The 13,812-nt window shown below is 52.9% G+C and overlaps 1 protein-coding gene across 2 annotated transcripts in view; it reads right to left on the reverse strand.

Annotated features, from left to right (window-relative positions):
• The window catches only part of PRKCB (protein kinase C beta), a gene marked incomplete at both ends in the record, with an annotated part of 136,225 nt that overhangs the window by 17,801 nt on the left and 104,612 nt on the right, over positions 1-13,812 (reverse strand). For both annotated transcript variants that reach the window (XM_082490624.1, XM_082490623.1), the window contains 5 exons: positions 4,995-5,102; positions 5,378-5,458; positions 8,980-9,118; positions 11,095-11,157; positions 12,120-12,211. In XM_082490624.1, coding sequence (XP_082346750.1) covers positions 4,995-5,102; positions 5,378-5,458; positions 8,980-9,118; positions 11,095-11,157; positions 12,120-12,211 — 483 coding nt within the window. The remainder of the gene's footprint in view (positions 1-4,994; positions 5,103-5,377; positions 5,459-8,979; positions 9,119-11,094; positions 11,158-12,119; positions 12,212-13,812) is intronic.

Below are 13,812 nucleotides of genomic sequence, written 5' to 3' on the forward strand. Positions count from 1 at the left end.
GTCTCTGACAACAATGTGAGAGCCTGAAATGTGCTAATAAACTGATTTAGTGATTTGGCTGGCGCGTCAAAGGGCTTCGTTTGCATTCGGCAGGCGTGAAAAGAAATCTGTTTGTGGGTCCTCGCTGCTAAGCGCTGATCCCGAACACCCTGACACCCCTCTGGCTTCTACTGCCAGAGATCGCTGGGGGCAAGGAGGGGGAGCAGCCCCGCGCCTGCAGGATCCGTGCCTCCGCCGACACCAAAGCGCGCACACGCCTGTGCATAAAATTCAGCTGGGAAAGCACAGAATCACAGAATCGCATAATCACAGAATCGTCTAGGTTGGAAGGGGCCTTTAAGATCATCGAGCCCAACCATTAACCTTTAAGATCATCGAGCCCAACCATTAACCTAACACTGCCGAAACCATCACTAGACCATGTCCCTCAGCACCACGTCCACCCGTCTTTTAAACACCTCCAGAGATGGTGATTCCACCACTTCCCTGGGCAGCCTGTTCCCATGGTTGATAACCTTTTGGGTGATGAAATTTTTCCTAATATCCATCCTAAACCTCCCCTGGTATCCGACAGTGTGAGCCGGACAGACGCGTGGTGACCCATCAGCGAAGGAGGCGTTAGCGCGGGGGTAGGCTGCAGCCCTGTGGAGGCTCTGAAGGTCGGCGGTGCCGGTGCGCAGACGGCTCGCTGCCCCATCCCCACATGTCCTGCTCCGCTTCCCGGCTCCGGCTCCCTCCCGGAGACCAGCAGAGCTGCCGAGGCCGCGCCGTGCCGGGGGGGGGGGTCTCCCCCTGTGGGACAGCCCAATTCCCCCACCTGCACCCAGCGACAACGCCTACGCCTCTGCTCGTGTGGTGCCGCCCCGCAGGCGCTGCATACACACACGCCACTAAGTGCAGTCCGGGCTCTTCTGCTAATTAGCTTTTCCGGCCAGAGCCCCGATTCTTACCTGCCGCTTTGTGCTGGAAGCTGTTTTACACCCCCCCTCCCCGCCCCCCAAACTGAAGCATCGCTGTTAAACCCTCAGCCGCCTCTGCGTAACACAAACGCACGCCACGTTCAGCAGCTCAGCCGACTAACGAATTGGAAAAGATTTTCTACTTCACGTACCTGCCTGTGAAGCTGAACGGAGCTGTACTACAGTGCAGTTATTCAGTATTTTCACTATATGCATCCAGAAATTAAATTTCCTTGTTTTCCTATTGTGCTTTTACTCATGTGAGCACGAAGGCACCATCTGTTATTGATATATAGGACCCCATAAACATGCAGATTGATTCTCCTGGCTTACATAGGATAATCAGTTAGCTTTGTTTGTATTAAACAGGAACAAGTTGATTTAATCCCCGTACCAACGCAGTGAAAACCGGTCGGGCTTCCGCAGATAAGGAAGGACGCTTCAGACCAAATCACCTGCAATGGTACGTCTGACGTTTGGAGCTCAGACACAGGAAAGCCCAAGTCTGGACTCAACTGCTTTGCTCGATTTTTTGTCTGTAGAAGGCAAGCGGATGCTGCGTGTTCACGGGCTTCGTGGAACAGCAGCGCATTTCGCACCGAGAGGCAAAGCTGATCAAAACGATCTTTGTCCTCGTTTGATGAGACCACGCGGCTTACGGGCAGCGGCCACCGCTGGGACCTTCCCATCAGGGCACACGGGGCCCTCCGCCGCCCCGGCACACACCTGGGCATGCTTCTGCGTGGCACAGCCGTGCCACCGCGGCGGCACGTGCCGGCCCCGGCCCAACCGCCGCCTGGCGTTTCAGCCGCAGCCAGGGGCAGCAAACCCCCGGGCACCCAGGGGTGCTCGCCATGTGCAGCCCCGAAACGGTCCCACCTTCCGGCCGCCTTCAAGAAGGACAGGGAACTGCTGGAGAGGGTCCAGCAAAGGGCTATGAAGATGATTAGGGGATTGGAACATCTCTCTTACGAGGAAAGGCTGAGGGACTTGGGTCTCTTTAGTCTAGAGAAAAGAAGGCTGAGGAGGGATCTTATTAATGCTTTCAAATACTTAAAGGGAGGGTGCCAGGGGGATGGGAGGAGTCTTTCTTCAGTGGTGCCCAGTGATAGGACAAGAGGTAACGGGCACAAACTTGAATATAGGAAGTTCCATCTCAACATGAGGAGGAACGTCTTTCCTGTGAGGGTGGCAGCGCACTGGCACAGGCTGCCCAGAGAGGTGGGGGAGTCTCCCACTCTGGAGACATTCCAAACCCGCCTGGACGTGTCCTGTGCCACTGCTGTAGGTGCCCCTGCTCTGGTGGGGGGGGTGGACTAGGTGATCTCCAGAGGTCCCTTCCAACCCCCACCATTCTGTGATTCTGTGATTCTTCATACCCATGGCCACCAGGACACGGTCACAGTCGCACCTCCGGGAGGGCTGCAGCGTGGCGACAGGCAGTTATTATGTGCTTTTCCCGGGGAGCACCACCGCTGGAAATACCACCCAAAAGACCTGCAAACTTTACTGCGGAAAACATGCCATTTTGTGCCTTTGCTACCAGGCAGAGATTAAAGAGGGAGCTTATACTCGCAGGCAATCTGTTCACCTGGAAAGGGCTGTTTCGCTCAGGCACAGTCAAACCCCTCCATATGGGACGGGAAAAGGCTGATGGTTTGTGCCCGTGCGCGCACGCACACACACGCACACGCCGCACCACGGGCCTGAAAGGGCAACCTGGCTCCCCAAAACTGAACCAGAGCTCAGGAGAGCACAGCTGAGCCACCTGCACCACGGACGCAGCACCTCCGACGTCGGCCCTCGGATAAAAACCCGAGCTGACAGCAGAGGAGGGGAATGCTCCATTTGATCTGCTAATGGATGCTGACTGCCGAGTCAAGGAGCTGTGTTCTGGTTAACTCTCCATTTTGCTTCCCAGCCAACTATCTCTGATTAACGCTTGTTTCTTGGCTCGGGCCGATACAAGGCTTTCAGGATCAAATGCTTTTAATCTCCGAGCTGTGCAACAACAGTAAGTGATGACTGGCACCGGCATGCCGGGGTGAAACCGCGTGGGAACAACAAAATCGTTTTGGAGAGCGTGGCAGTGAAATCCCAAACCCTTCACCAGAGGCTCCTCTCCAACTGTTTGCTCTCTAGACTCACACAAGGCTCCGTTTGTGCCCTCCTGGAAGACCGACCACGTACCAACGCAAACAGCGCGGCTCCAGTGCCCCTGTGGTTAATTGAGACATATTTTTCTGTATTCCAGGCGAAAACGTAAATACTTTGTTTCCAGCTTACTGACAGCTCGTAACTGCCGCACATATTTTTAATTAAAGTTCCTGGCGCAGCAGTTTGGTGGCGGCAAAGAACGTCAGGAGTTTTTGTGCACTTCCCTGAAGCAACAGGTGTACAAAGGGAACTACTGCTTCGCTAAAAAGAAAAACCAACAAACCAACCCCCCAAAAACCCCGACAAGAATTTATAAAGAACCAAGCTCTCCACGCATGGCTAAATGTCCTCCCATGCAGCCTCCCATTTCCAAGAGGGAGAAAAGCCATTACAGCTACACCCAGCAGACGTTTCGGTCGTGGTCTCTTCTCGTCTATTTACAGCGTTCGCATTTTGACTGATGCAACGGCAAACAAAGCCCACAGTGAGATTCATCCCTCTTCCAGCCTCCGCTCCCTCGCAAGCGCTGTTCCCTCCGCGCGCCGTGGGGATAATGACGTTCAGCATCACGAAGCATCTTCCCTCCCTCCCGCCCAGCCAGGGAGACGGTGGACTTTCCCCTTACGTCCCAACCAACAACAGCCAGAGGAAGGAGAGAGGGCGAGAACGCTTGTGGAAATTCCCCCTTCGACCACCCGCGTTGTTTCTGAATTAAGGACTCGATTTCATTACGTTCTGCTGAAGGGGAGCGCCAGGGGGCCCGGACAGCACTCCCTCCCTGCGCCCCGTTCCAGGCGGGCAACACCCGCGGCAGCTTTTCCCCACAGGACGAGCGAATACTCCTCTTTAACACCAGCTCTGAATCCCGGCAACGCTGGAGAGAGGCTTTGAAATGCCGCAGTGGGAGCGTTAAGCGCAAGATGTGTCATTTGTAGATAGAAACACTATTTTGAGATAGAGAACATTCAGATATTTTAAATATTAACTATTAAAAGAAAACATTTTTTAAATTCCTACACAAACACGTATTTATAGCCCTGTTTGACACCGGCTGGCTGAGATGAGGCTCGGTCCCCAGCAATAACCATATGCACAGCATCAGGACCCAGCCAGCCTTTACTCATCACAACCCAAATTAATTCAGGCTGCATTTAAGCCTTGCCTAGGCCCAGTCCCCAGAGAGCTCAGGCCACTGGGCGACGCAGAGCTTCACTGCAATTTAAGAGATGTGCTAATGAAACCGCTGCCCTGACCCAACAGAGACGCACAGCAGCACTGAACTCCAGCTGCCCCGAAAGGGCGACTCATCAGAGCTTAAATGGAAATCTCTGCAGGATGAAGGCTTTGTTATCTGATCTTGGGAAAACTATTTAGAAATACATTCATTTTCTCTAGGCATCCCTTTTCTTTCCCGGCAAAGGTGCATAAAGCTCCCCCGTCGCCACCTAACGGGGAGGAGGGGTCTCTGAGCAGATGCCCTCAACTCCCACGTCCCCATCCAACACTCCAATTTTCTCTCGACCTTCACCCGAGCGAAGACAGCCCAGCCCTCAAGTCCTCCCCGTGTTTCTGCTCAGCGTAGCGTAACGGCACAGAAAGGATCCGGGTGTTATTTTTAAATGGTTTTGTGTATACGTACGAAAGCGGCACACGTTGCGGTTCTAGGAGCAGAGCGCAGGGGCGCCGGAATGCGACTTGAGTTTCGCCAGATCCCCCTCCCGCTGGGAGGCTGAAGCCCGGACCAGAGGGAGGAGGGCGAGGGGGACAAGGAGCAGCTTGGGTCCCCCGCACGTGCAGGACTGCCGGAGGTACATGGACAGCACCGTGCCCACCGGCTGCACTTCTCCCTCCTCCCCGAAACCGAAGGCCAGCCCTTACCCCTTTGCAGATGGCCACTGCCTCCTTGGACATGGACTTGGGGTAGGCTACGTTGTGCTCCATGATGGACTGGAAGAGCTCGTCTTCATCTTCTCCCTCAAAGGGAGCCTAGAACAAAGCAAACAGAGGTTCAGCGGCGTTTCCTCGATCTCTGAGCTTCCGTTCGCCGCTGTGATCCTCAGCCACGAAACCAGCCCCTGTCTGCGGCACGCGCCAACTCGTGTCGCAGCGTCGCAGTCCCCGGGGCTGCATCCGCCGCTTCATCTCCAGCACCGAGGAGATGGCACCCCGCCGTGCGCCAGCAACAAAACAAATTACACGTCAGCATATGTTCACAATGGAATTTAACACAATCCCATAGGAATCAATTAAAATTCAATTACCTGGCCAGCTAACATTTCATAGAGCAGGACTCCAAATGCCCACCAATCCACGGACTTCCCATAGGGCTGATAAGCAATTATCTGAAAACAACACAAACAGCAGGATTACACTCCCATTTTTAACCTGTTGGCTCAATGCAAACTCATTTCAAGCTGTAGTCCAGGTCGAAAGGACAAGGTTATTTACGGAGACATCAGTCCCTGAATGGTGGGAAATTGCAATTATAAGCAGAACACACAACAGGCAAAGGGTTCAGTAACTTGAAAAAATCACCAGCTCTCAAACGCGCACTAAATATTAGGGAAAATAACAGAATATTCCCTGTGACTTGAGACAGATTCATCCTGATTCAGACAAAACTTCAGCGTATTTGTTGTGCTCTCGCAGACTCCTCACAGCAAGGCACATTGGAAAAGGAGCCGCAGCCGTTCTCGCTTACCCCGATGCGCTTTGGGATTTTTTTTTTTTTTTTTTTTTCCCGCTGACTTCAGTGCGGTTGATTTGAAATAACAGCACGCTCCGGGGATGGAACGTGGCCCTTTAAAACAGACTTGCAGCATATGGGTAGTCAAAACCCTCTGCATTCCAGGCTGCCAATTTGCTTTCTATTATTTATTGCAGAACATCCCTCATAAAATTAACTAATAACCGACAGCCCTACCCTTACCTGAGCAATGTGGTTTTGGAGTTAGGATATAACTTTGGGGTTTGTTTTGTTTTTGTTGGTTTTTTTTTTTTTTTTTAAGTTTAAAAATATCAACGTTTATTTTGGATAAGGCACTGAGACATGAATTTTTATATTTTCCCATGATTTACTCCGCAAAATCTGAACTACCCGGAATCCCATAATCCCACGACCCTGCAGCAGAGGCGCCCAGCGGAGCAGACGACCCCCCCCCGGGTACGTGTCAGTGGGCCGGGGCACCTACGGCTGAACCCAGCGAGGGGGTCGGTCCTTGCGAGCGAGACCCCACACGCAAACAAGACGTGTGGCTGGTGGAGAAACGGACCCAGCCCCGGGTCCCACGGCACCTCTGCCACTCGGCTCTCGGTGTCCCTCGGCTCAAGCCCGTGCCGAGACGCCGGGTGCGGGCCCTTGGCGGGGGGCTGCTGCCAGGAGCCAGCCCCCTCCTTCCATCCCTCCACCCCGTGTACAGGGCAGCAGGAGGAGCAGTGACAGGTCCAACCCGGGGGCCGGAGAAGGAGCCGGGCTCCCGCGGGCACCCTTCTGCTTTGAAGGGTGTTTCAAGCTGCGGCGTCTTTGCCGGGTTGCCGCTGCCGGGCGTCATTTCAGCGTTTGGGCTTTGCCAGGCCTTGGGCTTTGCCATCTGTTACTTAATGCAAAACAATTACGCAATTTATTCATCCAAATTACAGAATTCTATTCTGCAAAGATTCCTATACTTGAGATTACGGTCTAATCACAGGAGAATGTACACAGCGATCCGTCCCCAGAGGTCTGCTCCTGCTGTTGTTGCCACCCCTGCTCCCGAGCTCTGCTCCCACGGCTCCGCGGCCGCAGGAGATGCCTGCAACCTCAAGACTCCTCATGCTCAGCCGCCCCTGTCCTTGCAGAAGACCCGCGCAGTGTCCAACGGGATCTGAGGAGGTATGTCAAGATGCAGGTCAGGTGCTGCCACCCAACCGAGGAAGAGATGAGCCCCATCCTGCGAAAGCATCGGCACCGAGGCACGATTAGAGAACAAGACTGATGCCAATCTTCTGTTCTGGTCCTGGTCCAGCCACACATCCAAACGCGGTGATGCGACTCTAAAAGCCCTGACAGCATCCTGAGGTCAGGCCCGACCCTTCCCGCTGAGATCAAACATCGACTTTCAGCTCTGAAATTCCTCGACCGAGCGCACTTGAAGTTCCTCCCACTTGTTCTTTAGATGATTTACGAGTGCTCTGGGAAATTTAGGTGTGAACTCTTCACACCATAAAGGCTTTTAAAAGAAAACAGTACTTAGAAGAAATCCTTGCAGAAAAGCAGTCTCTGTAAATTGAAGTCACCAACTGCACGTTAGGGAAAGTCAAAACCCAACAGCTGAAGAACACGCTTTGTTCAGAGGAAATTACACACGCGGGGTCATTTGCTCTCAGTACCCGTCACCTTGGCACGCAGCGCTGTACCTTAGAAGAGAAAAAGCCCTAAAAATGGGTCGAGCAAATGACAGGACATTTCTACCCTGCAGTCATGTTGGCTTGAGAACATTGCAGCTTCCTAACGGGAGGAAGCACAGTCCAGCAGAAGGGGCCTGGAGTGGAGCTACATGCAGGGCTACCAGCTCTGCCCTGGGCTTGGCCACCCAGCAGGAGACCACGCCAGAACTGTATACCCCCTTTTTCAATTTACAAAGTAGGGGATGTGTATATTCGCTCTTTTGAGACCCACTGGTAGCAAGCTTTAACACCGTTCCTGGGTACCATAGTGATTTGCATCCTCCTTTCCCATCTTCTGATTTTTTTCTTTTGGGAAAAAAAAAAAAAAATAATAGAGCGAGCAAAAGAAAATAAGAGTTTAAGTGATAATGCTCAGGCAAATACCAAGAGAACTGGTCATTTGTCCTGCTTTGAAAGAGTATTAATCACGCACAGCAACTGAGCTATGTACCAACAGGACACCAATATTAATCTTGCTAGGATGAGGATATGTAATACACATTTGAACGAGTAATTAAAAACCTCTCTGGCTGCAGCAAAACACAATGTAGTTTAGCATACAAGCGCATCTAACTATGTCCTAGCAAAGAGAGTCTCTTTCTCTAAAATATTTAAATGAATAAATATTAATCTCATCATTGAAAATTCAGCAGAGTGAGAAGATTTTAGAGGGATATTTTTGTGTTAAGGGAACAGGCATTTGGGAATAACTACCTACCCGAATTTCACAAGTCTGACATTAAATTGCACCCATATAGCACTTCATGTAAGTGTCATATGTGACTCCATCACGTAAGTAATAACCGAATGCAAAATAATTTTGGAGTGATCTACAGCTGTAGATAGGGAGCCTCTCCTCATCAGGCATGCAGCCCTTCGCTGCAAGTAGCGAGCTGGAGAGATCTAAAGATTTCCGCTTCACATGGAAATATTATCCACGAATAATTCATTTTTTTCCCCACCGGTCACGTTGTGCTGGAAGCGGCTGTCACACGCGGCAAGGGGCAAAGCCGAGCTCCTGGGCTTATCTTTCCCAGGAGGAAGGAAGCGTGCGAGGAGCGTCCTTTGGCGGTTTTGAGCGTGCCAAGGATCAGACAGGCACGGGGATGCCGGGCAGCACAGATGTGGGAAAAACACCCAGAGAGGGAAGACACGCTGCAGGGAGACCAGCACGGAGGATTTTCAGTACTTTGAGGCAGAAGCAGGGCACACAGCCGAACAGAGGCAGCCCCAGCATCACTGCCGCCTTAGAGGCAGCTGTAGCCTTTGGGGGGATGGACAGCACCGAGGGGATGAACCTTCCAGGCTGACAGTGAATTCATTAGTGTCCCCGTTTCTCTCAGAAAGCCGCCCGAAGCAAAGCCATCCCATGGAAAAGAGCATCAGACAGGCTGCTGAAACACGGACGGAGCGCCTCCTGCCTTTCTCCACCTCCTACCTCAGGCGCGATGTAGTCTGGAGTGCCGCAGAAGGTCTTGGTAGTCACCCCGTCCCAGATGTTCTCCTTGCACATGCCGAAGTCTGCGATCTTTATGTGCCCCTCGCTATCCAGCATCACGTTGTCCAACTTGAGGTCTCTACAAAGGGAAAGCAAAACAATGACACGGAAGACCACACGTGAAGCCACCCAGCAAAGACACAAGTTTCCCGGCTCCACGCGCTCTCCGGCGAGCGAGCTCTGGCTTCCTCTCACACCCGGGCCCTTTGTAGGATAACGTTTAGGGAAACGAGTAAAAATAAAGCCGAGATCTGTCAGGATGAAGTGTTTATTTTCCTTTTAACCCACAGGAACACCATGCTGGGCAAATCTAACCGTACAAGGGAAAGCTCTCTCATCTAGCAGGGAGATGGATTTAATAGATTTTTTTTTTTTCATGCCTATGAAAACCAAGTGAAAATCAAAGCTCACCAGCAATGAAGAAGTACCTACTCGGCAGAAGCCCCTGCATCACCTCTGCCACGCTCCCCCGTGAAAATACCAACCAGCCATGTTTCTCTCTGATCTGCGTCCGCAGAATATCTGTTAATTATACCCGTCCCTGCAGGAGCTCTGCTCTTTAGCGCCAATTGAGGAGACAGTTTCAGCTGCAGAGCCCCTGTCTGACTCCCAGCCCTGACCAGTCTCTCCAGAGGTGGGTGCTCCAGCCCGAAGGACGGTTTTGTAGCAAACACTCGGTATTTCAGGTGGGAACTATGCGTTGCCAGCCACGGAATTACCGCGCAGTTCCGTGATTCTGTGCCATTCCTGGATTATGCTCTCCACAGTAAAGCATTACTCGGAGCTCTCCGTTTCAATATCGGGGCACGTCTGCAATATTTCCCTCGCCCGGGGGTGACGTTAGGTGACAAGGCAGGTGACAGAGGGGCACAGCGGTGCAGGCACGAGCTGTGCCCTGCCTGCCCGTCGGCTCTGCCCAGCTGCACGCCTCATCTGCAGGCAAAGAGCAAAGACACACGGCCCAGCCCGGAGCTGGCGCGAAGGGTACACCGTGTCTGTGTGACCCTCTTCTTAGAGACCCCCGGTTGAAAGACCCCACTGGGAACAGCCTGCTCAGCAGAGCCGTGGGGCTGCACGGTGCACGAGCCTTAACTTTGTCAAGCAAGAGCCCAATAAAAGGAACGGCATAATTTGCTGCGTTTTAAGACTGTTTTTTCCAACGACGGTGTCAGCGCTTCGAACCCTGACGGGCCAAAGGCAGAGGGACACGAGCCTGGATTTGGATTCGGAGGAAGGAAGGAAGAACGGGCACTGGGGACCGACAGACCTAGAATCTCTCTGTAGCGGCTGATGGCAATAAACATCCCTCACATCAGGTTTGCTCCACTTCTTTCATCTTCGGAACAGTCTTCAGCATCTCATAACTTCAGTAGCACAGCTGGCATTTCTCTTTGCAAAGCAGTTAATGGTATCTGACACTCATTAGGATGCTCTGCTCTACCTTGGGCTCTGGGGATACTCCCGAGCAGGGAAGAGCAGCGGTACACTAATTTCAGTGCTTAACCAGCAGCCTCAGAGCCCGGTCCGGCACCTGGCAGTAACCACGCTAACTCTGGATGCTGCAACCGTATCGTGAATGGAAAAGAAGTTTTGGCATCTGAACCAGAAGTGCCAGACTTGCACCGCAGATCTCAGAATAAGCCATTCATAAGCACTTACTCTAGTGTTAACGGTAAGAAAATAGTGCCCTGCAGCGAAACAGGTGGCTCAGAATGGGTCCATGCGGCCAGCGAGCGTTAACGTCGTATGGTGAGAAATGCATTAAACAGGGGCAAGAGAGGAACCAAAGCTGCCTTCCTATGAAACGCGGGCAAAGACAAGAACCTTCTCAAAAACCAGTGACACTAAGAGGCTCCCAGCGCCGTTTCGGGTGTGCGTACCGACAGGCAGCTGCCAGAGCCCGTCCGTGGCACCAGCAGGGAGGAGAGCCCCGCGGCCGGCGGCTGCAGTGCAGCGTGGGGCTGCGAGCCCTGCCGAGCATCGCCGTCGGTACGTGGCTCTGGCTGTGGCTGCAGTCCTCTGGGGAAGAGAGGAAGGAGGAACTTGCTCACCTACCGATAAATGATGCCTTTGCTCTGCAAGAAGAAGAGGCCGATGGCTATTTCTGCCGCGTAGAACCTGAAATGAAAGATTTAAAGGGAAGGCCGATAATTAAACGAGAGGAATCAAAATGAAAACCTTTCAAATCCAATCGCACTAAATGAAACGCGTTGGGCATACATGACCAAAGGAAAAAGACAGTCACAACATAAGAACACCAGACAAGTATCACACGAGAATGACACAACCCGCTCTCCGCTCGTAGGGATGCGATCAGGTTGCTGTGGGCTAGCAGGGGGCTGTCACTTCTCGTTACACAAATTCTCATTAAGCAAGAGCTGGGATCTATGGCTGTTCGTTACTGTGAGCCGGCAACGCGGCTTGAAAAGTTATCTGTCATCTTGGGGAGGCCAAGGAGATAACATGCACTGCCACTGCTTTCTTTAAAGAATATTCTGGGTCTCCGAGGACTCTGCCAGAGTGCAAAACACTAGTTTGAACCCACCTGGGCTCTGCCCACTGTTTGTGGGTTCTATTTAAGCGTATGAAGGCTTTCACGAACACATTCCGCACTCACTGCCCAGATTGAAGGGAGCAGGAGTCAAAAGCCACCAGTTAACGCTCGGGTTGGCAACCCCAGTAGAGGAGCCAAAGACCCAACGTCCCTCTCATGTCCTGGGGACGGGCACGGGGCAGAACAGAAGCATGCTGGCAGCACAGCGGCTGGGAGCTCACCAGCAGCTGCCAGTGTCTCCCAGGAAGCCTCCAAACCTCCCTGCCTGGTGCTTTTATGAAGGTCAGTAATTTACCTATCAACAAGTGCAGCGCATCCCAAAGATGAGCTGGAGGCACCAGCGTCCTTGGCACCAGGCAAAGAATCATCCTGCATCTTCCAATTCCTGCCGTCCTTCCTTTCCCCTCCCTTTCTGCCCAGTACTGGCACCACTAAAGCCTGTGGCTTGGACTATATTTCCAGCTATATGACAAAGGGACATCAAATACCTACCCTGAAGGTGCCAAACTAGGGCTACTGAACTTACACAGCATGTGGCTCTTTAAACCTCCCAACCTGCTGGATCTGGTACATTAAGTCCCCACCGTTCACGTATTCCATCACAAAATACAAGCGATCCTAAAGAAAAAAAAGCAAACAATTAGCAGCAGAATTATTAGAGCGGGGAATCTGCAGGGGTCAGAAAAAAAGGACCACAACAACCGACAGCTCCAGTCTGTACTTTTCATGGCAACACAATTATCATCACCGCCCTCCCCAAGGGTGCGGGTGGAGCTTGTGTTCATACGGAGTCCATCAGACAGAGGTACTAATTCCTTTGCAATGCTCTGGACTTAAGCTCTGTACCTTCGCAGATAGATCCGACGGAGAAGGCACGTGGATGGAAAAAAAGAGGTTTTTCACTCCCCTTAATAAATTTGCTCTCATTCTTCACTGAGCCCATTTCGAAGGGTGTTTGATCCGACAGCTCCTTGCTGGTACCTCCCCAGGCACTGCACGGCTTCAATTAAGAGATACGCAAGGGAGGTGCGCAGTTCCTACGGGGACCAGTTTCTGCTCGCAGGCAATGACCAGTACGATTTGGCTGAGCACCGGGAGAGATGTGTGACATTCCCAGCTCGCCAGTCTCACCCTGTCCCCGGGAGCAGCCCGCGGCAGTGCCGGGGATGCACATGCCCGCAGGGGACCCTGCAGCCCCCGGTCAAGCTGGGGGGGCCGGAACAGGCTGCATCCCCTCTCCTCGCTCCTCCCAGCCTCGTCTGAGGGTGCACTTAATGTTTACACATGGTTGATTAATTAAGAAGTTGTTAAAAGCAGAGCAAACAGGTCAATCAGTGACTTCGAATCGATTAAAGTACTGCTAGTAGGTGCATCACAGCCACCTATAAGCACACACTGACTTTGCCTCTAATGCGTCAACCGCGCTTTGCTGTCGCTAATTAAGCCTCTCCGGATTAAAGCCCCCCTCCTCCTCTTCCGCAGCGTGGCGGCCGCATAGGTGCGGACCCGAGAGATTCCCACGTAAGCTTCAGGAGCGATGTGTTCTTCTCTGGGCCGGGCTGTCCGCAGGGAGGGCAGGGGCAGGCCGGGGCGGGGAGCCGGCGAGGGGCTCGTACACACAGCACGGCTCCCGCCTTCATTCCTAGCGTTGGTCTTGCTGGATGTAAGCCCGGGCCTCTAAACGCGGCCAGACGTTTGAGAAAGCGCGGGCCGTGCCCAGCCCCGAGGAGAGCAGCGAGGCAAGAAACAAGACCCGCGCGTTCCCACAAGGCTCACAGCTGCGGATTCATAAAACAAAACCGGACGGATCTCATCGTGCCGTGTCTCGAACAGAGCTCTAGAACGAGCCCTGCAAGTCCTGGGAGACGTATGATTTGGGCAAGCAGGAGCTCCACACCGGCGACCCCTTTACCCTGGGGAATGCGTGCCCTTGAAACGCCACTTTCCTCTCGTGTTTCACAGCTCTTTTTTTCAATGGGAAATGGCTGCGAAGAAAATCGTGCAAGACTGCCCAAACCACCAACCTAACCGGTTGCAGGACTTTTCTTGGGCAGGGAGAAGCAATGGCTCCGGAGCACCAGAGCGCACGCAGGAGCAGGACACAGTCGACCGTCCGAGTGGGTCTTCCCTGCCAGCAGACATCCATGCTCCGACCCGCACGCGTCTCAGTTATGGATGAGAACAGCAAAGCGCTGCACGACACCAGACCTGAGTCACCT

The sequence above is a fragment of the Vanellus vanellus genome, assembly GCF_965231255.1.
Source record: "Vanellus vanellus genome assembly, chromosome: 14".
Taxonomy (NCBI): domain Eukaryota; kingdom Metazoa; phylum Chordata; class Aves; order Charadriiformes; family Charadriidae; genus Vanellus; species Vanellus vanellus.